This window comes from Melanostigma gelatinosum, assembly GCF_949748355.1.
Source record: "Melanostigma gelatinosum genome assembly, chromosome: 8".
Lineage (NCBI taxonomy): Eukaryota > Metazoa > Chordata > Actinopteri > Perciformes > Zoarcidae > Melanostigma > Melanostigma gelatinosum.
In genome coordinates this window covers 25,146,413-25,169,051 of record NC_136641.1, presented here as the reverse complement: position 1 = coordinate 25,169,051, position 22,639 = coordinate 25,146,413, and the positions used below count along the sequence as shown (strand labels likewise).

At 46.3% G+C, this 22,639-nt stretch overlaps 1 protein-coding gene across 1 annotated transcript in view; it reads left to right on the top strand.

Annotated features, from left to right (window-relative positions):
• Nucleotides 1-22,639, top strand: part of LOC306780764 (metabotropic glutamate receptor 7-like) — a gene marked incomplete at its 5' end in the record, with an annotated part of 53,147 nt that overhangs the window by 30,426 nt on the left and 82 nt on the right. Inside the window, 6 exons of the mRNA XM_079273244.1 lie at nucleotides 621-758; nucleotides 2,377-2,581; nucleotides 6,902-7,037; nucleotides 11,065-12,000; nucleotides 19,849-20,101; nucleotides 22,589-22,639. The exon at nucleotides 22,589-22,639 is cut by the window's right edge and continues 82 nt beyond it. Of these exons, the coding sequence (XP_079129370.1) occupies nucleotides 621-758; nucleotides 2,377-2,581; nucleotides 6,902-7,037; nucleotides 11,065-12,000; nucleotides 19,849-20,101; nucleotides 22,589-22,638 (1,718 nt within the window). The 3' untranslated portion in view covers nucleotide 22,639. The remainder of the gene's footprint in view (nucleotides 1-620; nucleotides 759-2,376; nucleotides 2,582-6,901; nucleotides 7,038-11,064; nucleotides 12,001-19,848; nucleotides 20,102-22,588) is intronic.

Below are 22,639 nucleotides of genomic sequence, written 5' to 3'. Positions count from 1 at the left end.
ATCCGATATGACTGGATGACAGAGAGACACAGACAGAGGGACTTTAAAATGTGCAATGATTGTTATTCTCGAGGAAACTGTTCAGCAAAAGAGATAAAACACTGCAGCACGGTGAAGCTTGTCCCCGCCCGGTTCCCTGACCCACATCGGCTGGTAAAGTTGCACAAAATGAGAACAAAATGCAGCATACAAGCTTTTTTTTGCTTTTCTTTGTTGCAGCAAGTTACCTCTCCTCAAGCGAACGCTTCTCACAGGCGCCGAATGGCCGTTTGAAATGAGTGCGCAGCTAAAACATCAGGCCTTCAATCTGATAATCGGTTTCTCGGCCTGAGGCAACAGGCCGCGGCACCGCTGACGTTATTCGCTCTGCATCCTGTTTTTAATGAATGTGACTTCCGAGATGAAAGCAGTGATTGAAGTTCCATGGGGCTTGAGAGGAAGAGGAACCTCCGTGGTCAATTTTTGATGAAGTGGTGCTTTTTGTTTTTGTTTTGCTGGGTTTTCTTTGAACACGTGCCGCCGGCACCACCAACCTGCCGCGACTCCGCTGCGGCACGTTTCCCGCTTCATTTTAATTGGTCCGGGACTGAGCCGTTCCTCCTCTTTTCCTCCACTCGCAGGGTTTGATGAGTACTTCACCGGCCTCACCCTGGAGAACAACCGCAGGAACGTGTGGTTCGCCGAGTTCTGGGAGGAGAACTTTGACTGCAGGCTCCTCAGTGCCTCCAAGAGAGAGGACACCAGCCGCAAATGCACAGGTACACCGGCTTTGACACGCGTGAAGTGCTGTTACACTAACAGGCGATGCGTGTCTTCACCCTGCCTTGTCAGGTTGGCGTGAACTTGACCTTATGTTTCACATTAGTAGCTGCAGATCGACTGCTTTTAAAATTCAACCCTTCTTGTCTGCTGCAACCAGAAAGTCTAACACCAGCTGTGTGTGCCCAGCGGGCGCAGGACAGGCAGAGTTTATTATCAGAGTAATAATGTGACCATGCGTCTTAGTCATACTCCAGTTCGACCGTCTGCTCCTCTGGCTAACGTCCTGTAACTAAAGCTAAAGTGAATACCGCCCATTCTGCTTCATCACCGGCTTATTAATGGCATTAATAACAGTGTTGTTAACAGTGATGCATTCTCGTATTACCTAAACTCTGCCCGGCAACGCTGTGACAGGCATTGCGCTGCATTCGTCGTGCTCGTCGGATGATGCCTGTGGTGTGGGATGCTGTATTAATTCTTGCGTGCATACGGGATGACGGTAATGGCAGCGTGACACAAATGACTGTTTGCAGAAGGGGTTATGTTCCTTCATAATCTCCTGTTTGCCGTCGCTTGTCATGCGTCAAAGACGAGGAGATGCTCGTCCGCTCAGTGAGCCCCACGACCCCTCGGTAAAATGCCCATAAATGTCTTTTTTTTGTCTTCTCCGTCTCTATATTCTCGTCCTTTTACACAAGCAGCTTCGTATTCATGAAGGCTGAATACTGGGAGACGTTTGCGTTGGACAACTGTCCATGTAGCAGGAAGGTGATGCGTGGGCTGAAATGTATGTTAAGTTCTGAAAAATGGCCCGAAATGTCAGCACAGATTGCTTCTGACCTGCTTCAGTTCATGCAAGTCTCCCACATGTGTCCTGTTACTGCCATCTGCCCCTCCGCGGAGCGCTCCATGGGAGCTAAGAGCAGCTATCGCTGAGGACAAGTCTGTCTTTTATTTCCTCGATGCTGCCTTTTTATGAACTGGGAGCTTGCATATTGAAATGATGATGCTTATGATGATTAGTGTCATAAAAATAATAGCAGTATTTTCGTTGTTACAATATGAAATGCAGCCTTCATCTACCGGGGCGTATAGAATAGCTGATTCTGTTTTTCTTCCAAAAACAGAAACCCAGCTGAGGTTGAACATTACGCATTCAAGCAGAGCAACCAGCAGCGCGAGGCAAAACCTTTACAGCAGCCCAGAGTGAAAGGGCAGTGCACTGGGAAGAGCATATAAAAGAGCAGGAAGCCACTGTCGAAGAGCATGTTACTAAAGTTCATCTTCATCACCTTGCAGAGTGAGGCCCCGTTCCCAGCAGCCAGTAACACGCCGCAGTAATTCAATCCGAGCCGCGCCGCATTCGTCTGCTTGATATTTTCCACTTGGGAATTAAATGTGTCTTCTTCCTTTGCTCTGCCACATTGTTCCCTTTTTAGGCGTTAATTCCTACAAAATCACCGTTGAAGTCGGTGGCAGCAAATGGTAAATGGAGGAATAAAAGCTGAAGCTGGGGATGATAGCGGGTGCTGAGAGGATGTGATGTCTAATGGCTCACGGTGTATTTGCCTGTAAGTTCTCCTCCTTCTCCCCCTTTTTCCCCCCCTCCCTCAGGCAAGGAGCGCATCGGGAGCGAATCCAAGTACGAGCAGGAAGGGAAGGTGCAGTTTGTGATTGACGCGGTGTACGCCATGGCCCACGCTCTTCACAACATGCAGAGGGAGTTGTGTCCCGATCATCCTGGCGTTTGTCCACAAATGGAGTCCGCCGAGGGGAAGACGCTGCTGAAGTACATACGGAACACCAGCTTCAACGGTGAGTGACGCAGTGGAGATCAGATCACAGAATGCGTGGGTAAGAAAAGTCTAATGGTTTTACTTCCTGCAGAGTTTTGGACATTTGTGATACAGTTGAATCAACATTGGTTCATTGGTTCATTGGTTTGATCCGAACCAAAAGTGTGAAAACAAGTCGTGGTTTTGAGACGTAGTTCGGGACAAAACCTTCCGTGGAACAGCGACCACGTGAAACAAAGAAGATACAACGTGTTCGTTAATTAGCTTGGAAGGTGCTGGTGCTAAATATTGGTGGTCAAAGCTCACTGTGACCACACACACGTTTTTGGCCATAACGCAATAATTCAAATGCTAATTATGACGATTTCACACAAATTAGATGATGACTATGATGACACTTTGGACAGACGTGGATGTAAACTCCAACTCGACTTGTAATTCTAGTTTTAATCCTTGATGGAGCCAGACGAGCTGTCTTTCTGCTAATTATTTACACTACAGGGGCCAGAGCGCTTTAGACTTTTTCATCTGACTCTTGGCAAGAAAGCAAATAAGCATATTCCACAATTGCTTTAAAACCTGCAGACACGTAGGAAACTGCCACAAATATGCATATTTGATCAAGCTAAGCGAAGCACTTGAATGTTCATGTTAAACCCAGAAGACAGCTGACAGGCTGCAGGCTGGCATGAACCTTCTCATCGAACAATTCATTTACCGACTGCGTTATCCTCCAAGTATTCACTCAAAGCTGCTGTGTCCACACCGGTCCACAGTGCATTCAAAAAGCAATTTAGAGAACAACTCAACTGTTGACATAGTTGTATTGGGAGTATAACGAGCATTACATTTCATTTAATGGATGCATCAATAATACCGCCTCCTCTGTTTTATGCACCTTGTGTCTTGTTCTGCATTCAGCTTCTTTCAAAGCTCAAACATTGTGATGTTTTGAGTCGATATGATACGTTATGTGTCTGCCAGCACTTGAAACTCTACATTATTCAGTCCTGCACAGAAGGTGATGGGGAAGATACTTAACAATTAATGGCAACCAGCTATTAATGACTCTGAAATGCAGAAGTGAGTGGAGCAATGGCCCCAAATGGGAGATGAGTTTAATACAACAGATGAGTTTAATACAATAGAAGCCTCTTGTCATGACAAATGCGCTGGCGTGTTTATCAGCCAGTCATCATTAGAGGCTCTTCTGAAGTACGTTGTGTCTTTTTAAATTGATCTAGATGAGATTCAGCTGTTAAAGTCAGAAAACAGCGCATGCCTCTTACTAAACTGGCCCACTTTTAGAGGTGGGCCAAATAGAAAAATGTAAAAGAAATTAGGAAACAATTCTGAAAAAGGAGCAAATAGTGTTTTTGTTTGGGACTTGTTTGCAGATTAATAGACTTTTGCTGCACTGGTGAGTATTCCGGCAGCGGGGCGGCGTATGTATATAAACAGCAGTGCCCATGTTTAGCATAATTAAGTGATGTGTTTTTAATGGTTTTGTGGAGGTCTGAGGCGCAGAGGAGTACGATGTACCGGGCTTTACACAAACAGGACTTCGTTTGATCGATGGATTTGTTGACAAGAAGAACATCAGAATCTCTCCAGCATTCTTCATTAACAGATTATGAACATAACAGGCGGCACTATGCTGGAAAACTATGTTGTTGCCGTGCACATTTTCTGTTTTGTTGATCAGTGTTTGCAACACATTGATCCCGATCACTTGTGCACAAAAGACAAAGTCGTGTCAGTGAGCTAACGGCTAAAGAGCTGCCGGCCGTCCTCTAACACTGTCGCTATGGCAGCGGTGCAGAGCTGCAGCAGACGAGAAGCCCACAGACTTTAAGGTGGAACTATGGAAACAGAATATACATATATATATATATATACACATATGACATATATTATATATATATATATATATATATATATATATATATATATATATGTATATATATACACACATATATTATATATATATATATAATATATGTGTGTATATATATACATATATATATATATATATATATATATTGTATATGTGTATATATATATACACATATATTATATATATATATATAATATATGTGTGTATATATATATATAATATATATGTGTATATATATGCAGTTGCATGTGCAGTAGAGACCTTAACTAAGAGCAGATTCATGCATGGGATGGAGAATCTGCTGTCCAATCTCAACAACCATCTGGACATGTGCTGAATTTTACATTTTCAGCTTCTGAAAAATATTCACCTCCATGTGGCACTGACAACGAAGAGCCAAAAATAAGATCACTACCTTCTCCACCTCCTCTGCTTCTTCCTGTCTTGCTTTTATATTCTCAACCCTTCTTCTTCTTCTTCTTCTTCTTCTTCTTCTTCTTCTTCTTCTTCTTCCTCCTTTAAGCAGAGGTTGTTTCTCACTGCCCCTCGCTGCATTTAGAGACGGGAGGCACGCACATTATCCGCTGCATGTGCAACTGCTGATGTATGTTTGAGAGCGAAGGAGTGTCAGCCTCCTTTGTTGATCTCCCCGCTGTGCTGGAGTCACAGAGCTGAACAGTGAGAGGCACCAAAAAACCAGGGGGAGAGAATAATGATGCGAAAGAAACACAGCAGTGGATCCCCGGTCCACCCACACTGCTCGGTGCACTTTTGGCATGTCTTAGTTCACAGCCACATGCCAACGCATGCATCTTTCATGTCAGACAGCGTTCTCGCTGAGAAGCCGACACAGACCGCTCTGCCTCCTTGAAGACATCAGACAATAGACAACAGAAAGGGACCTCTAATGCTGCCTATTTTCTTTTTTTAATCTGCGCAGACAGAGCCAAGTGTCCAATCACTCATGTCACTTTGCTGAATGACTTTTCTGTGTTTGTTTGTGTTGCTGTACGTGGTTTCTTTGCTGGGGCGCAGAGGATGAGTGATGTCCCTGTCATATACCGTGTCGACATCTTTACTCACTGTGTCAACGAGTCGACTGTCTTCTTTGGTGGAGGCCGGCGTGACAGCGCGGTGACTGCCACCCATCGAGTTTTGGGTTTGGTTTGTAGCATTGACGAAATTTTCTTTACTACGACGGGCTTCACAAGCAGTTAATTCCGAACACCCGTCCTGCTTCAGTTAATGTGCCGACACACGGACGCTTGTGAATTACGGCCATTGTTAAAGTGAAATATGTGTGCTGTCACTTTGCATAACGGCAGATAATGAGGGGTTTGTGGCTCTGCAGCAAGGTCTTATGAACTGACATTTATGAAGCAAAAATGGTGTCGCAAAGTCAGAATGGAACATTTGGGTGCTGGTTTTATTGATACTGCCCCGTATTCTGTCACCTGAAATGGGCTTTTTCTTTTTCTTCACATTGCTACCTCTTGTCTCTCTTGTTTTACAAGAGTCTTTGGGCCTGAAACTTTTGTAGAATGCTCGATGACAAATGTCCTTGGAAGAAAAAGCTGGACGGACATGAAATTCCCTTCTGGCTAAAAAAAACAAAGGAAAAAGGTGCAGTGTCCTTCCATCCGAAAGCCACGAGTTCTGTTCCAGATAAAAACCACCACATGTTCCCAAAAGGCTTTTGGACATATGCTTCCGCTCCTTCCTCTATACTTTTTTTTTTATAGCCAGAGCTATTAAAGTCCTTAATTCCCATGCCAAGTGTCATCAGACTCCCCGTCCCATTTCAAGTGCTATCTCCATTCGTGCTTTCGAGCTGCTACATGCAGTGACACAGTGAATTCTTGTAAAACGCAGCACTTGCTCATTGTCTCAGCATTGTGGGAAAGTAGAAGTGACTTCTAAGCATGTATACGAATATGAAAATGAATTCCTCCAGAGGCCATCGTGCAGCCGTGATGATGCATAGGAAGCAGGTGAGGAAGTGTTATGTTGGTCAGCTGTGCTCTGTCACCAGCGTCTGACACCTTTCATCCATTCTCTCTCTCTCTCTCTCTCTCTCTCTCTCTCTCTCTCTCTCTCTCTCTCTCTCTCTCTCTCGCTCTCTCGCTCTCTCTCGCTCTTGCTCTCTCGCTCGCTCTCGCTCTCTCGCTCTCTCTCTCTCTCTCTCGCTCGCTCTCTCGCTCTCTCTCTCTCTCTCTCGCTCGCTCTCTCGCTCTCTCGCTCGCTCTCTCGCTCGCTCTCTCGCTCTCTCGCTCTCTCTCTCGCTCTCTCTATCTCTCTCTCGCTCTCTCTCTCGCTCTCTCGCTCTCTCTCGCTCTCGCTCTCTCTCTCGCTCTCTCGCTCTCTCTATCTCGCTCTCTATCTCGCTCTCTATCTCGCTCTCTATCTCGCTCTCTCTCTCTCTCTCTCTCTCGCTCTGTACAGGCAGCGCCGGCACCTCGGTCATGTTCAACAAGAACGGCGATGCTCCAGGACGCTACGACCTGTTCCAGTTCCAGATGACCAACTCCTCCACCCCAGAGTACAGAGTGGTGGGACAGTGGGTGGAGAACCTGCAGCTCAGGGTACGACGATGCACCGACACCGGGAACACCGACGACGGAACAAAAAAACTTTTTCAAACGCTTGTGTGTGTCAGCAGGATGTCTGCGCTCAGCGACGCGAACGATGTACAAGCACGAAGGCTTTCTGTGTTTTCAAAAGATTGACATCTCCTGTGTGACAAGGGGGGGGGGGGGGGGGGGGGGGGGGGGTTTGCAGATTATTAGCATCTCAAATAGGGAGAGAGCTCAGGTGCAGAAACGTCTACTTTCAGCCTAATTGGTGTATTTTAGGTGCAAAAACAGAATCTAGCGAGAGTAAAGGAAGTGTAACGCTCTGCTCAGAAAATGGATGTTGTAAATTCTTCAGGTGTATTATTTTCCAACAATGAAGAGATAAACATCCTCACACACACATTTCAGTTGATTTGTTACCTACTAATGTGAGCCAAACCCATTCCAAACTCCTACAGTGACTTACTTTATTCTTAAATAAAACACATTTATATTCATCATTCAAACATCTTTTCAAAGATTATTTGCAAATTATGCAGAAATGTGTCAACAGCTGCTTTTAAAACGAATAAAAAACATGCACTTAAACCGACAAACGGTTTAAAGTCTGTGTGTACAACGCGGTACTTTGAGTCAGTCACATTGTGAATGCTGTTAAAAGGGCTTTGACATGTTTCCGCCTGTGAAAGGATGTTAAAGCGTCAGTGAGGGCTCAACATTCAAAAGAAGAAAGTAGAAATAAGAACGACGATTAACAAGTAATCATTTGTTGGAGATCACTCTTCTCCCACTGCACGAGGACGGAAGATGTATGAATGGGAGGAAGGTGTTTGGTTTGTAGCCGTCAATGACGGATCTCACTGTCACAACACAAGACCGGGCTCCGATGATTCATGCGGACAATAAAGAAACGAGTTTTATTCTACTTCAAGGCAAACAAGCTGCCCATGCTTTAGGACGGGATGAGACCCGAGCGGAGCGTTTTCTCTGCAACTCCGATTCCACATAAAAACATGAGATTTACATACAGAGGAGTTAACATTTGCATAATGGCTTTCTGGTTCACCAATTAAACTCAACGGAATGGATCGGATGGCACAGGTGGAACAACGTCTGTTGCCGGACATTTGTGCTGCACTCTTCTTCTTCTTTTTACAAACTAATATGCTGCTTGCTACAACTCAATTCCATCCCATCCCAATGCAACAGCTCTCACTTTGTTCAGTGACACACGCGGAGCAAACATGTCGGCGGTTCATCCTGATGCACTTTTACGTTCATCGACAGCTCGACGTAAAAGCTCTCGTCGTCATTTTAAAATGAACAACCGACGCAAAGCCCAAATGAAAAACGACGGCAGCCGCATGGGTCCAAAGGTGTCGAAAATCTCGCTTCCGGTCTCCATGGCAACAGAGCTGTTGGTCTCATTACTGTTTCCACGCTGTGTGTAATCGGAGAGAGCACCATCCATCGTCCGAACAACAAATGGCTCCTTCATGACCCCAGAGAGATGGCAGATGATAATCTATCCAGAAGCAAGACGTTTCTCATACGGGTACACACACACACACACACAGTAGGTGTGTGTGTGTGTGTGTGCGTGTGTGTGAGTGTCTCTGTAGCTGCAATTATTGGCAGTTGCCACATTTGGAGGAGGCGACGCTGTTGGTATCCTTGGCTGGATTCCTGTTGTATGTGATGATATTTTCACCTGATGGAGTTTCTTTTGCTGCTGACGTTTATGTTGCAGATGAACATGAGTTCTGTGAGTGTTTATGTTACAGTTGTGCGAGTGTACGGGCACACGAGGTGAGACGGCGGTTAGTCCGGGACGATCTCCCCGTGTTTGAGGTTTGCTGAGAACGGATTGAATTCCATTTGGCGCCACAGAAAACCAACAGATGAGCCGGGGAGGAGACATAGTGCATGTTGACATTTTGTGCATAAACACTTTCTTTCCTTTTCTTGCAGAGAATTAGACGACGAGATTGATGCTCCTCTCATGTCTGTCTGCTGCGTATGAGCCAGCTTAGTTTAACAGAAATATGCCTGCCTGCACCTCTAAAGCGCTCTAATTAGCAGGTTATGTCTCGTATGTTTGATCGGTACCAAAAAGTGTAAAAATGACAAGCGGTGGCTTTACGGGGGTTCTGTGTGTCAGACTGTGACATTGCCAGGCAACTAGCACTGGTTTTGTTTTGTTACACGGATTAAACAAACTAGATCGCACACGCTAATGAGTGAGCTTTAGAGGTTGTGGATTGGGTGTCCTCATGCTGCTAGTCGTGCTAAGCTAACCGGCTGCTGACTGTACAGCAGCTTCGTATTTAACGGACAGACATGAGAGCGGGATCAATCTTTTTATCTGAGTCTCAGCAGGAAAACGAGTGCGTTACTTTAAAGGTGCACCGTGGAGTATTAAAGGTCTCTAAAATGCATCGTGTGCATCCTTGAGGCTGAACAAAGGTGATGCATGCCTGTCCATCCTCATAAGACGTAAACAAAACCGACTTCGTATTTAAAATCATGCATGTTCTGGATCCATTACTGCATTCCGAATCCATTTTCTTTTTACTTTTAGTACAAATCTGCAGCTGCCTTTTCAAAGTATTGTTGCATGCAGTACGCGTTCAACTGGGACATACTACTTCATCTCAACGCTGCACCTTGAACTTTGAACCTCTTGCTCATATATCAGGGCCAGAGCAGCCAGAACAGCATACTGCATTGACTACATACGATGTATTTGGACATACAAAGTCTTTTCCTGGCGTACTAGATAGCATTGGAACGCACAGCTTGTCTGCTAGCGTGCAGTCTTCTTCCTCCTTGCCTTCGCTGCTGGCACGCCGCTGTGTTTCTTGGCGCATCACTGCCACCTGTAGATGAGTGTAACGGTGCGACGCTGTTGGCAGGACTGCGTATTACGTCACTCGTGTGCACGTACGTCCTCGTGAGCGTATATGAGACCATGAAAAATGGGGACGCGTTCATGAACGAATGCTCGATGGTTCTCAAAGTCCACAGGGTTCCTTTAAGCAATGACCTCACTTCACATTAAGGGGATTTAATTATAGTGTTCCTCTCCCATGTCGTGTAACGCCACTCTGTCTCTCAAAGCAGCTTTTACATCTGACATATCGAGCAGATTTAGAGTAAAGCAAACACCTGTTTAATCATCATACCACTGGAACGTGTAGCTCTGTTTTTGTTGGTAAGTGATGTATTTTGGCTACTTGGCTCACACCATACGTTGCTGTGAGAATCATGAATCTTCTGGTGCTTCTTTAAAGCCATGGATCAGTACGCTTTCATGATGAATCAAAAGATCAGCTCAGAGTATTATGAAAGCTTTTTTAACACCCCAAAAAAATCAATATGTAAGAGCCCTAAAAATTCCATTTCTTCACGGCTGTTTTAAGGCTGACTCGTGCGCTGAGATTATCGTGCGAGTCTAAACCATGAAGCACCTCGGGGCCTTGCTCTCGATTGGACTTTCAGATAGTTCTTCGGTGCGTCTTTCATTCTGATGACAAGATCATGAATAGGAATAGCTCCGCAAACTCTAAAAGAGGCATTCTGCAGTCCCAACGTCCCATTCCCCGTCCTTATCACCACATATGTCATACCTCACCGGCTTCTGTATTAAAACATAATGTCTTTTGCGTCTCCCGTTCCTTTGTCTTTATCTCACTGAACAAAGGTGGGATCTGTTGCCATGGTGATTTCAATTCGTTTCAAGTGTTAGAAAAGGCAATCCCTCCAAGAAACTGGGAGGAAAGATGAACTGTGTTGGCTTAATTGTTTTTTTCGAATGGGTTCACATCTTTTGTGCTGCTCGCAGAGATTGCATTGTACTTTGTTCTTGCAAAGAACCTCATGAGGAGCATAATGTAGTAATTACCGGCTTAATAAGTTGTGACTCGTGGCCGGTGTTTCTCTTCATCCACATGGTTTTTCATATTCAGCGGTACCTCCGGTTTATCGCTCCGTCGCTAACCCTGTCTCCCTGTGCCGTGTGTCATCTCTCCACCAGCTGGAGGAGCTTCAGTGGCCAGATGGGGAGCAGGAGGTGCCCATCTCGGTGTGCAGTCTGCCCTGCAAAACCGGAGAGAGGAAGAAGAGGGTGAAGGGCATGCCGTGCTGCTGGCACTGCGAGCTGTGCGACGGCTACCAGTACCAGTACGACGAGACTTCCTGCCGACTGTGTGCCTACAACATGAGGCCCGACCCCAACAGAACCGCCTGCCAGCCCATCCCCATCGTCAAGCTGGAGTGGCACTCCGCTTGGGCGATCATCCCCGTCTTCCTGGCCATGCTCGGCATCATCGCCACCATCTTCGTCATGGCGACGTTCTTGCGCCACAACGACACCCCCATCGTGCGGGCGTCGGGCCGAGAGCTGAGCTACGTGCTGCTAACTGGCATCTTCCTGTGTTACATCATCACCTTCCTCATGATCGCCAAGCCCGACGTGGCGGTGTGCGCCTTCAGGAGGATCTTCCTGGGCCTGGGCATGTGCATCAGCTACGCGGCGCTGCTCACCAAGACCAACCGCATCTATCGGATCTTCGAGCAGGGCAAGCAGACGGTCACGGCCCCGCGCTTCATCAGTCCCACCTCCCAGATCGCCATCACCTCCAGTCTGATCTGCGTGCAGCTGCTGGGCGTGCTGGTGTGGTTCGCCGTGGACCCTCCGAACACCCTCGTCGACTACGACGAGCAGAAGACCATGAACCCCGTGCTGGCCCGCGGCGTGCTGAAGTGCGACATCACGGACCTGCAGATAATCTGCTCGCTGGGCTACAGCATCCTGTTGATGGTGACCTGCACCATCTACGCCATCAAGACGAGGGACGTACCGGAAGACTTCAACGAAGCCAAGCCCATCGGCTTCACTATGTACACCACTTGCATCGTCTGGCTGGCCTTCATCCCGATTTTCTTTGGCACGGCCCAGTCGGCAGAGAAGGTGAGTCATTTCTTTCTCTGTAGCTTTCTCTCTCTTTGTCTTGTCTCTCTCCCTCCTCTCACAAATTCCTCTTTCATTCCTTCGGCCCTGTTTTTATCTGGTCCAAACACATGCGCACATGAATATTTGTACAAACGTAAAATGAAAACACAAACGGTCCATAAAGGGAGAGCTCGCACCACACACACACACACACACACACACATTTAGCGACTGTATAAGTTATGGTTAATTTTCTTTTGATTTCACATTCGCACGGCTCTAATTTGCTTGGAAACCCACACTAGGACCACCGCAGACAGAAATAGGCATAGGAAGGCGGAGGAAGGCGGAGGAAGGCGGAGGAAGGCGGAGGAAGGGGTTGATGTTAAGCAGCAGGATCCTGAAACGCCTGAGGAGAGATGGGGGCGCCAGCAGCTCCAGATGCCATTATCTTAACTCTCACTCGCCTTGGGCTCAACACACACTGTCATGCCTTATTCTGGAGAGGGAGACGAGTGGGCCGAGGAGCTGGAGGAAGAGGAGGAGGAGGAGGAGGAGGAGGAGGAAGGAGACGTTGAATAGAAGTTTGATTGAACGCATTCCATCTGTTGACAGCTGTGCTCTATACTCAACAAAGCATTTGACACCGGGTGTTACTGCAGTTGATTGAGAATATGACATTCTGACCCGACTCTCTCGTCATTGCTTATCTGGCGAGAGAGCGCCGGACAGAATACCGATTTGTCTCCCGGACTCGTGAGCTGCGCGTGCGAGGCGCGGCGGCGGAGCGGACGGGGAAGTTTTCCACTGACAGAATATCGATGCCGACGGGAAAGTGTTACTCCGAACCTTTTGAGAGGCACGCCGTTCAATATCCTCCCCGCTACGCTACCGCTTGAGATGGATCAGAAACAGATTTTCCTCATCTCAATTTGCTGCTGATTTCATAGATGAATTACACCCTCAGCAGCGATTAGGAGTTGATTATGTTACTCGCGGCGACTAGCGAGGCAGTAATGTGTTTATCTTTCCCCTTTATGCAGTTAATTCTTTCTTCTCACCGGCTCCTGCCTCACACCACAGCGTCCTGGTGGAATGGCCTTCGTGGGCGCATTTCTGCCAACTCCCTAGCCACTGCAAGTGAGAAGGGCCTTTGCATGTCTCCATAACATCCTTTGCAGGAGCTGCAGTGTAGTTAAGGTGAAGTGAGGCTGTCCCGTACATTATTTCATCTTACTTATTCTTGAGTTTTCAGTATGAACAGGCGTTCTCTCATGTACCTTCATGAACACTTCACTAAACATATTGGTGTCATTGTTGATAGAAATAGAGCATTTGAGTCCCGTTCACACCGGACGGGAAACAATTCATCGCTCTCCATTGACCTTGTGTTGTGTGAAGGTGTTTGTTTGTCACTTTTGTCTGCTAGCAAACAACAGAAACATGTCTAAAAGCAGCAGTGTGGTGGGATTCACTACCAACACGGTAAAGAACCAAGAACTGAATCTTTATAAGCTGCCGATCCAAAACAACTGAGGATACAAGACACGAGGCATCCACAGGAGGAATGCACACTCTGTACGTCTAACGTTACATGTGCAGCAAGCATTCTGTCCACATGTCAGTGTTAGGCTAACTATATCTCTGTAAGTCAAGCTAACGGTATGTAAGTTGTGTTATCGTAGAATGTGGACGAGCCATGCAGTATTTTATGAAAATGCGTTGGCCAGCTACAGTAACTTGTTAACCAGGCGGCAACTTCAGGTTCTAAAAAGTTCGTGCTTCGTGTGTTAAAGCTGCATTCTCTCTAGTGTCCACCAGGGGGCGACTCCTCTGGTTGTATAGAAGTCTATGAGAAAATGACTCTACTTCTCTCTTGATTTATTACCTCAGTAAACATTGTAAACATGAGTTTGTCTCAATCTCTAGTTTCAAGTCTTCTTCAATACAGCATGATGTTCATTTAGTACATTATGGTCCATTTAGAGTCAAACAGACCATAGAGCAGGGGATGCTAAGATTTCTAGCTAGCTAGAGCCATTTTGTTAGTGTTTCAGACGTTGGTTGCATATTGTGGCGCCGATAGTTTTCCCCTCCGGCGGGCGTGGTTTTCATAGTTTCGCTGTCTCTCTAGATGAGATAAATGATGTGTGTGCGTGCATGTTAATGAACCGTTGGAGGCTAGAAGGGATCCGGTGTGATCAGTCAATCAGAATCAGCTTTATTGGCCATGTATGCGTAAGCACACATGGCCAATAAAGCTGATTCTGATTCATAAGAACCTAGACTTGCTGTGTTTTTAACTGCAGAACACTCAGATTTGAGTCATCTCTCTCTCCCCAGGTTGTCCAATATCAAAAGATTTATGACAAACTCCAGGACGATGTGAAACCAGCTGCCAGTGTTCATCCAAAACGATTCAGAGCTGTTGGACCATATGTTGTTTTGCTGCATTGTATTGTAGCAGAAGTTGTGACTTCTTTCTTTAACTCGACACCATTTAGATGCCCTTATTTTCCACACCTGTGACTCCCTCCCCCTCCCCTTTGTTTAGCCCATTAAAACTCAGGTGGAGGGAAGCCATGCGAAAAATGGACACAAAAGATCACAGAGCATCCCTCCACTTTCGCCCGCCTCCTGTGCACCTGCATGTGCTCAGTCGACTGCTCAACGCTCTCAAGTTAATGACTGTGAGAGTCACCAGCATCCAAATTCAGCTGACCTCAGATCTGGAGCTCCACCGACCTTTGAAACAAACTCCAAGCCTGCGAATCGAATGCACCTTCGAGCAGTCAGGTGACAAAGACATGTACAGAACAGCGTTACCAAAATCCCCCCAAAAAATGTTTGTACATGACTGCAAATGTCTTGCTGTCACTGAACACAACGCTCTTCTTCAGTAACATCTTTGACCCAAAAAAAGCACATTTCTTCCAGTTCAGAAGAGTAGGATTATGACATAATGAATCATTCTCCCTGAGGTGGAAACAATCGAGACAGACACGTTCTAGTAAAACACGCACAAGATTCAGTCATGCTTAAAGAGAACTCGCTGGCATTAAAGCGAACATACCTCAGTACGTGTATAGAAACCACTTAGGTTCTTGTAAGACGTCTCCTGGTCCCACGAGCCCTCTTGAAGAGAGACCGCGCTGCCAAGAATCATGAGCAAAAACGAACCACTCGCAGCAGAAACCTTTTCATTCCAGCTTTCAGCAGGTAAAAGAGAAAACTGCAACTTCTAATACTCCCGTCTGTTTCTTCACAAAAACAAACTGCTCGATGGGAGTTTGACTCGACGATCATTGAGATGTGAAGTCCTTTGAAATTTAGATGTGAAGTACTGCCTGCCTTTATGCTTGAAAGTTGAAACCCTTAGCGGCCTGTCGGCAAGAAGCTAAAACTGGTCGAGTGTAAAAGTTGTAGGTTTAAGTTTTGATGTTGAACATCCTTCAAGATGAAGAGGATTTATTTATCGATTTTTCATTCATGAAGTGGGAGACACTCAGAGCCACAAAGTATTAGACGAGTGTACAAAGAGTATTTATGAGTAAGGGTAAATAACTAATTCACAAAGTAATGTGCAAAAATATGATGCCAAAATCAATCAACAGCATCTTATAATGGTTGTTTACAAATACATCATTTGCATAGCAGACTTTAAGTGAACACTTCAAATGAACACACATTATAACAACAGGTAATTTGCAGTGTGAAATTATCATATCAGCCGTTTCCAACCACATGGTTTAACAAAACATGCCACACACAGACTGCATCTATTGTTCAGTGTTGCGCACACAGCAGTGATGTTGGGAACTCAGTGGGCTGTGGCACGCCTCTCCACTGAGAGCAGGACATCTTCCACTTCGCAGGAGGGAGACAATATATTTCTGTAATGTAACTCAGTCTGGAGAAATGAACTGTAACACAGTGAATACATCTCTCAGTTATGGTAGCTCTGCCTTCATTTGAAATAAATGAAGAGTGAAAAATGACTCCATATTAGATTCGGTCTCGCCTCACGAAGATAATGTTGTGCAAAGTTTGATTGGAGTTGCGATGTTTTGATTTATTATCGCCTAAATTCACTGTTGCAGTGAAGCTGCATGTCCCACGCAGCCAGAACAAGTTGAGAGGACGGCAGTGTCTGCTTTGTTTTATAAGCTTAGTCAAGTCAACAAGCGTTTGCAAAATATCTCTTCTCACCTTGATATTACATTTCTTCATTTCTTAAATCAAGAAAGATAACACTCTTTAGCTTTAGTGCTAACATACTTATTCAACCACTATGTCTGTCCGTCCAACCAATCCGTCCGTCCAACTAATCCATCATCAATCTAACGATTCAACCAATCCGTCCGTCCATCTGTCCGTCCATCCAACCAATCCGTCCGTCCATCCATCATCAATCTAACAATTCATCCGTCCATCCAACCAATCCGTCCATCCATCCAACCAATCCATCATCAATCTAACAATTCAACCAACCAATCCGTCCGTCCATCCATCCAACCAATCCGTCCGTCCATCCAACCAATCCGTCCGGCCATCTGTCCGTCCATCCAACCAATCCGTCCGTCCATCTGTCCGTCCGTCCATCTGTCCGTCCATCCAACCAATCCGTCCGTCCATCCAACCAATCCGTCCGGCCATCTGTCCGTCCATCCAACCAATCCGTCCGTCCATCTGTCCGTCCGTCCATCTGTCCGTCCATCCAACCAATCCGTCCGTCCATCTGTCCGTCCATCCAACCAATCCGTCCGTCCATCCATCATCAATCTAACAATTCATCTGTCCATCCAACCAATCCGTCCATCCATCCAACTAATCCATCATCAATCTAACAATTCAACCAACCAACCAATCCGTCCGTCCATCTGTCCGTCCATCCAACCAATCCGTCCGTCCATCTGTCCGTTCATCCAACCAATCTGTCCGTCCATCCATCATCAATCTAACAATTCATCCATCCATCCAACCAATCCATCCGTCCATCCAACCAATCCATCTGTCCATCCATTCTCAATCTAACAATTCATCCATCCATCCAACCAATCCATCCATCCATCCATCATCAATCTAACAATTCATCCATCCAACCAATCATCCGTCCATCCATTGTCAATCTAACAATTCATCCATCCATCCAACCAATCCGTCCGTCCATCTGTCTGTCCGTCTGTCTATACATCTATAGATACCATCATCCATCCAGTCATTGTCGAGGCCTTTCATCACTGATGAATGACACTTGATGAATACAGGCCTTGATTAGAGCAACAAACACACCGCCGTGAAGTCTGGTGTAAACAATGCATTACAACAAATCGTGTCGAGGAAACATCAGTTTTGACTATTAATTAATGACTTGCTCTAACACGTGAAGAGTGACTGCTATGTGTCGCAACCTATTTATTCTAAGATTATTGGGTAATTGAATTCATAATTATGCAACACAGGGTTAAGTTAGGAAAAAGGGTTAAGTTAAGAAAAACTTGACAAACAGAAGTGCTTTCCAATAGTGCATTTTTTGAACTTGCATCAGGAAGAATGTAAACAGATAATATGGCCGACATCCTAATTAAAAATTTTCACTTCAGGTTAGCCTGAATTTCCTGCGACCAGACATTAGCCCGGAGCAGACCGGGTAGTGGAGCAGCTGTAGGTCCTATGAGTTTGCTTAGCTTCCAGGTAGTTGAGAGGAGACCAAGTCCCCTGGATCCATTACTGGAGGGGTTCTCCAATTGTCACTCACTGAATCGAGTCCTTATCGCTGTGTACATTTATAGTACTCAACCATACCCGACTAAATTGCCTTTGCAGTGAGTATATATCCCTGGTGGGCATAATTACGAGGATTACCCTCAACAGCTTTTTTGTTCAAATGGCAGACATGTCGCTCGTTGTGGCTGGATGTTGGCGTTCGGCTTGTCAAAGTGATGTGAAATTCAAAAGCAGGCGTTTGATTTGAGTCTTGATGAGGACGTGAATAAATCATTACCGCGGCTATAAATAGAGAGTTGCCAAGCAGTTGTGAAAAATGACTTCATGTATTTATTTATGTTAAAGCAACAGGATTTAATGATGGATGTTCTGTCGCAAGCTAAACATTTTTGGGTCAAGCTCATCGGGGAGGCACAATGGAGAACCCTGTCTCTGTGATGAGAGGCGACAAGAAAAAAAAAAGGATTTTGGTTTGTGCGCATGTGCAGCTGTTTGAGAGGGAGTGAAAAAAAACGACATACCTTCAATATGTGTGTCTGTGTGCGTGCGTGTGTGTGTGTGTGTGATGAGTATGAGTCAGCACCTAATACGCATTGTGCTCTGAATCAACTCTCCTGCATGGTCAATAAATCAGTTGTGATAGGGTCAGCATTGCAGCGTCCAAGGTTTTCGTGGGATCTCATTAAAAGCTTATTCCACCAAACTCTCCAGTGTTGCTATGGATACCAGACCAGATTACCAACTATACCAAACGTGGAAAAGCACAGCACAGGGGTGGCCATTCTCTCGTGATTGTATTTGACGCCACGTGCGCTCCTCGCGATGCTTTCTGATCGGTCGCCCCAAATATCTGATCACAAACGCTGCAGAGAGAGAGAGAGAGAGAGAGAGCCTTTCCGCCCTCCATCCAGCTTATTATACAGTTATTAATGCATGATTACTGCCTCTGATGCTGCTCCACACAGAGGCAGGAGGGGATGGAGGGAGGAAGAGGCTGTTGAGTGCACTGGCATGTTGATGGTATCGGGCGTCTGAATGATTGGGAGACAAAAGGCATGACAGGCATGCAAATGAGCCCCGTCTTGTACGAGGGAAATCACCATTGGTCGTGCTCTTTGTTTGCCACGAAAAACCTGCATGCAAATGGTGACATTTCTTCCTCTCTGCAGATACACTGTGGCGGCTAATGTGTTTCCAATCGTCTCCTCCACTCCTCCACATCACCAGCAGCTGGCAGCGCACCAGTGACATCTGATGCTTTCAAGTGCAGTAGATTAGTGAGGAGGGCTTTGGTGCTCTGCTCTTGGAACCACGACGTCCCCTCTCGAAGCCATTCTCCTCCAAGAGCCTTCAATGACAAAGAAAGAGAGGCTCTCGCATGCCGAATCACTGCCCTCTCCACCTCATACCCAAAATCACCGGCACTTGATGAAGTCGCGATTAAATTTGTGTTAACCTAAATCTGGGTTATGTAAGCTCGTAATTACCACACATCAATGTCAGAGCTGTTGCGTAACCTCAGAGGAGGCATTTATGGGAACGAACCTGTGTGGGGCTCGCATGAATGGAAACCTGGTGAATGATCTTTATCCACTTAACGCAGTGAGAGCCTTTCACAGGCGGCACTCCACCGCATGCAGAGCTGAAAAGAAGAAAACCAAACGTAGAGCTGCTGGATGCAGAAGCAGTTTTCATGCTCTGCTGCTGGAGGAATTGCTGGTCGGGGGGAGAAGTAGCTAGATGGTCTGATGAATGCTTGAGTGGTTGAGATGAAAGATGTGAGATGAGGGGGGGGGGGGGAAAGGAACGGGGACTGCAACATGTCACGGACGGTTTTGCTTAAATGATTTGTTTTGTTGATGTAGTCTTCATTTTTTGTGGAGGAGTTTCTGTAAACTCAGCAGCTTTTTTTCTGCTGGATGCTCATATTCTGTTGTCAGCCGGTGGGTATTATTAGGTGTTTGCCTCATCACTGGGCTCAGCAGAGGGACTGCTGTGTGATCAGCCACAGATGTTCATCGCCGACTTGTCTCGCATGTTTCCAAATAAGTTTTTTAAAAGGTCTGCCACAGAAAAATGAATTATGTTTGTTGTTGTCTGTATTAAACCCGGCTGTGCTTTTTTCTTTTTCTTTCCCAGCTGTACATTCAGACCACCACGCTGACCATCTCCATGAACCTCAGTGCCTCGGTAGCACTAGGCATGCTCTACATGCCCAAGGTGTACATCATCATCTTCCACCCTGAGATGAACGTGCAGAAGAGGAAGCGCAGCTTCAAGGCCGTGGTCACGGCCGCCACCATGTCGTCGCGCCTGGCGCAGAAGCCCAGCGAGAGGCCCAACGGAGAGGCCAAGACCGAGCTGTGCGAGAACCCCGCCGCGGACCCCATGAGTGAGTACGGCGAGATGAGACCGACTTTGTTTCTTGTTTTCTTTGTCTTGGACAATACGGCTGCAAAGACTCTAATAGATAAGATACAAAGACAAAGGAGACAATACAGAGAAGAAAGACGTGCACGTGCCTCGTGCTTTATAAAGAACATGGAAAGAAATCCTAAAACCATGAAAACCAAAAGCAATGATTGTTATCTTGTTGAGACGTGTCACAAACGTTTGCAGGAAAGAAATCTTAAAGCGGTTTTTGTTTTTACATTAACGTCGCACAAAATTGTATGTAAATATCATTTTTCACGTTGATGGACGCTGTAGAAAGAGCTGGCCGTGGACTGAAGAGGTGCTCAGTTCTTCATGAGATCTCAGCCCCATTGAAGATCTGTTTGAGTCGTTTCCTCTGAAGGTAATAGTTTGTATTCAGAATACACAGGAGTCTGAGCCTCAGAGCCACATACGTATGAACCAAACCACATTTAAATTCACATCAGAGAACGTTTTAAGTGTGAGGAGACATGGAAGGTGTCTGTGTGGTACTCACTCCGCCCTGCATCTGGAACAGGAAGCATGATTGATCCTGTGAGCAAAGATAACACCGGGTATTCGGACGTGAGTGAGGAAGCCTGCGTGCTTCCACACTGAGGTGTTTGTGCTCAACACCAACTCTTGAAAGGGTTTCAGCGAGGAGAAAAAGAAAACACGACTGCAAACATCTGGAATGCAGACCAACGTTGCCATGGAAGCGCTTTGCTCTCTCGCTCTCGCTCTCGAGTTGTCGGGATGAAGACGGAGATGATTGACAGCTCATGTAAATCACACATCACAGGCGTCCTCTCCCGCAACGCCTGTAATCACACGGAGCCATCGTGGCACCCACAGGTGCGCCCGCCCTGTCGGGAGCCAAATGAGCTCATGTGTGTGTGTCTGTTTGTGTGAGTGTGCATCCGTGTGTGACTGAAAGTGTATAAATCAGAGAGCTGATGCAACGTGTATCAGGGGGATGGGGGGGGGGGCATATCCTTCCCTGCACACATGTGGCTCAATGAGCAAATTCCCTCTGCACTGAGGGTGAAACCTTCACATCTGTCGCAGCAGCGCATCCAAAGTCCCCAAGCGGGGCCACGCGGCGTCCTCCCAGAGGTGCACCGCGTGGCCCCGCTCGCCGTGCGTCTCTCACCTTCTGTCTCTCCGACACGAACGTCTTCTCGCCTCGCCTCCCTGCACTCTCTCTCCTCCTCTTGCCCTTCTTTTCCAGCGGCAGGAAGAAGTGACATTTATTCATGGCAAATTGATGCGCATGACCGCCTGAACTGTGCCTCGGCCGTCCCGGGAGACTGGCCGTCAATTCCTGTAACCATCAGAGCGCCAAACACCTCCCTTTCAGGGCCCATCAGCCCAGTACGAGGTCACTCATTGCAGTGATTTACGGGATGAACAGCATTAGCAGCTCTGCAGATTTACATCGGTGCTGATGCGGTGTGATGTCGTCATGATTACGCCTCTTAAAGACCTTGCAAATCAGAGATTGTTGAAATGCTTCACGTTCCAATATAGGTCGACCAAAAACAGGCGCGTGAGGCTGTGAGGAAGCTTTTCAGATCAATTCCAATGAGTGCGGTGGGAAGAGAACAGAACCAGCAGAACGACATGAAGCGAAAGCTGTGGGATGAGATGAATAATTAGCTGTCGATGTCAAAAATCAAGATGAGAGCGTAGTGAGATGTCTCAACCCCAGACAAGTAAACACACACACACACACACACACACACACAGCACCTAGCTAAAAAAAAAAGAAGTTAGTTAACAAGAATCTGCTGTATATTTACTAATTCATCATACCGGCAAAGATAACAAAATGCAGCTGTAAAGAAACGGTGCGACTTTAATTGCATAGCCCATGGGAGCTGGTCGCCATAGCAACATCAAAGCAGTGGAATGAGAATGTACAGCAAAGTCTGTGATTAGCAAAGAAATAAATCAATAAAATGCACACATGGTCCCAGTCTTTAACCCTGAAACAGCCTCTTTACATCCTGACGAGCCACGGACGCCGTCACTCTGAAGGCTTGAAGCTGGTTCTCATAGCGATACGCACACACGCACACACACACACACACACACAGCACCTAGGCACTCAGCCACATTCTGATATGTTTCCATGGCAATCCAGGCTGGGATCACATTGCATCCCTGTGTGTGTGTGTGTGTGTGTGTGTGTGTGGTTTTTTATCGCTAGTTAACATCTGAAAATAGAAACTAAGGCTGCACACGGGGGCCTTGTGAGTTGAAATGATACACCAGGACAGGAGATATCTCAACTGATTGCACACAGCTGGTGGTAGCGAACGCACAGCGCAGCAGGAAGGAGTTTACTGCTAAAGCAGTTGTTTGCCTGCTTCCTCAAGATGCCTGTTTTTGTTGTTTTCTTTAGCTCAAAGTAAACCTGAATCTTTTCTTTCTTTCTGTTTTCTTCCCACTCTGCTCTCAGGTCAAGCAACTAAGAAAACATATGTGAGTTACAACAACCTCAGGATCTGAT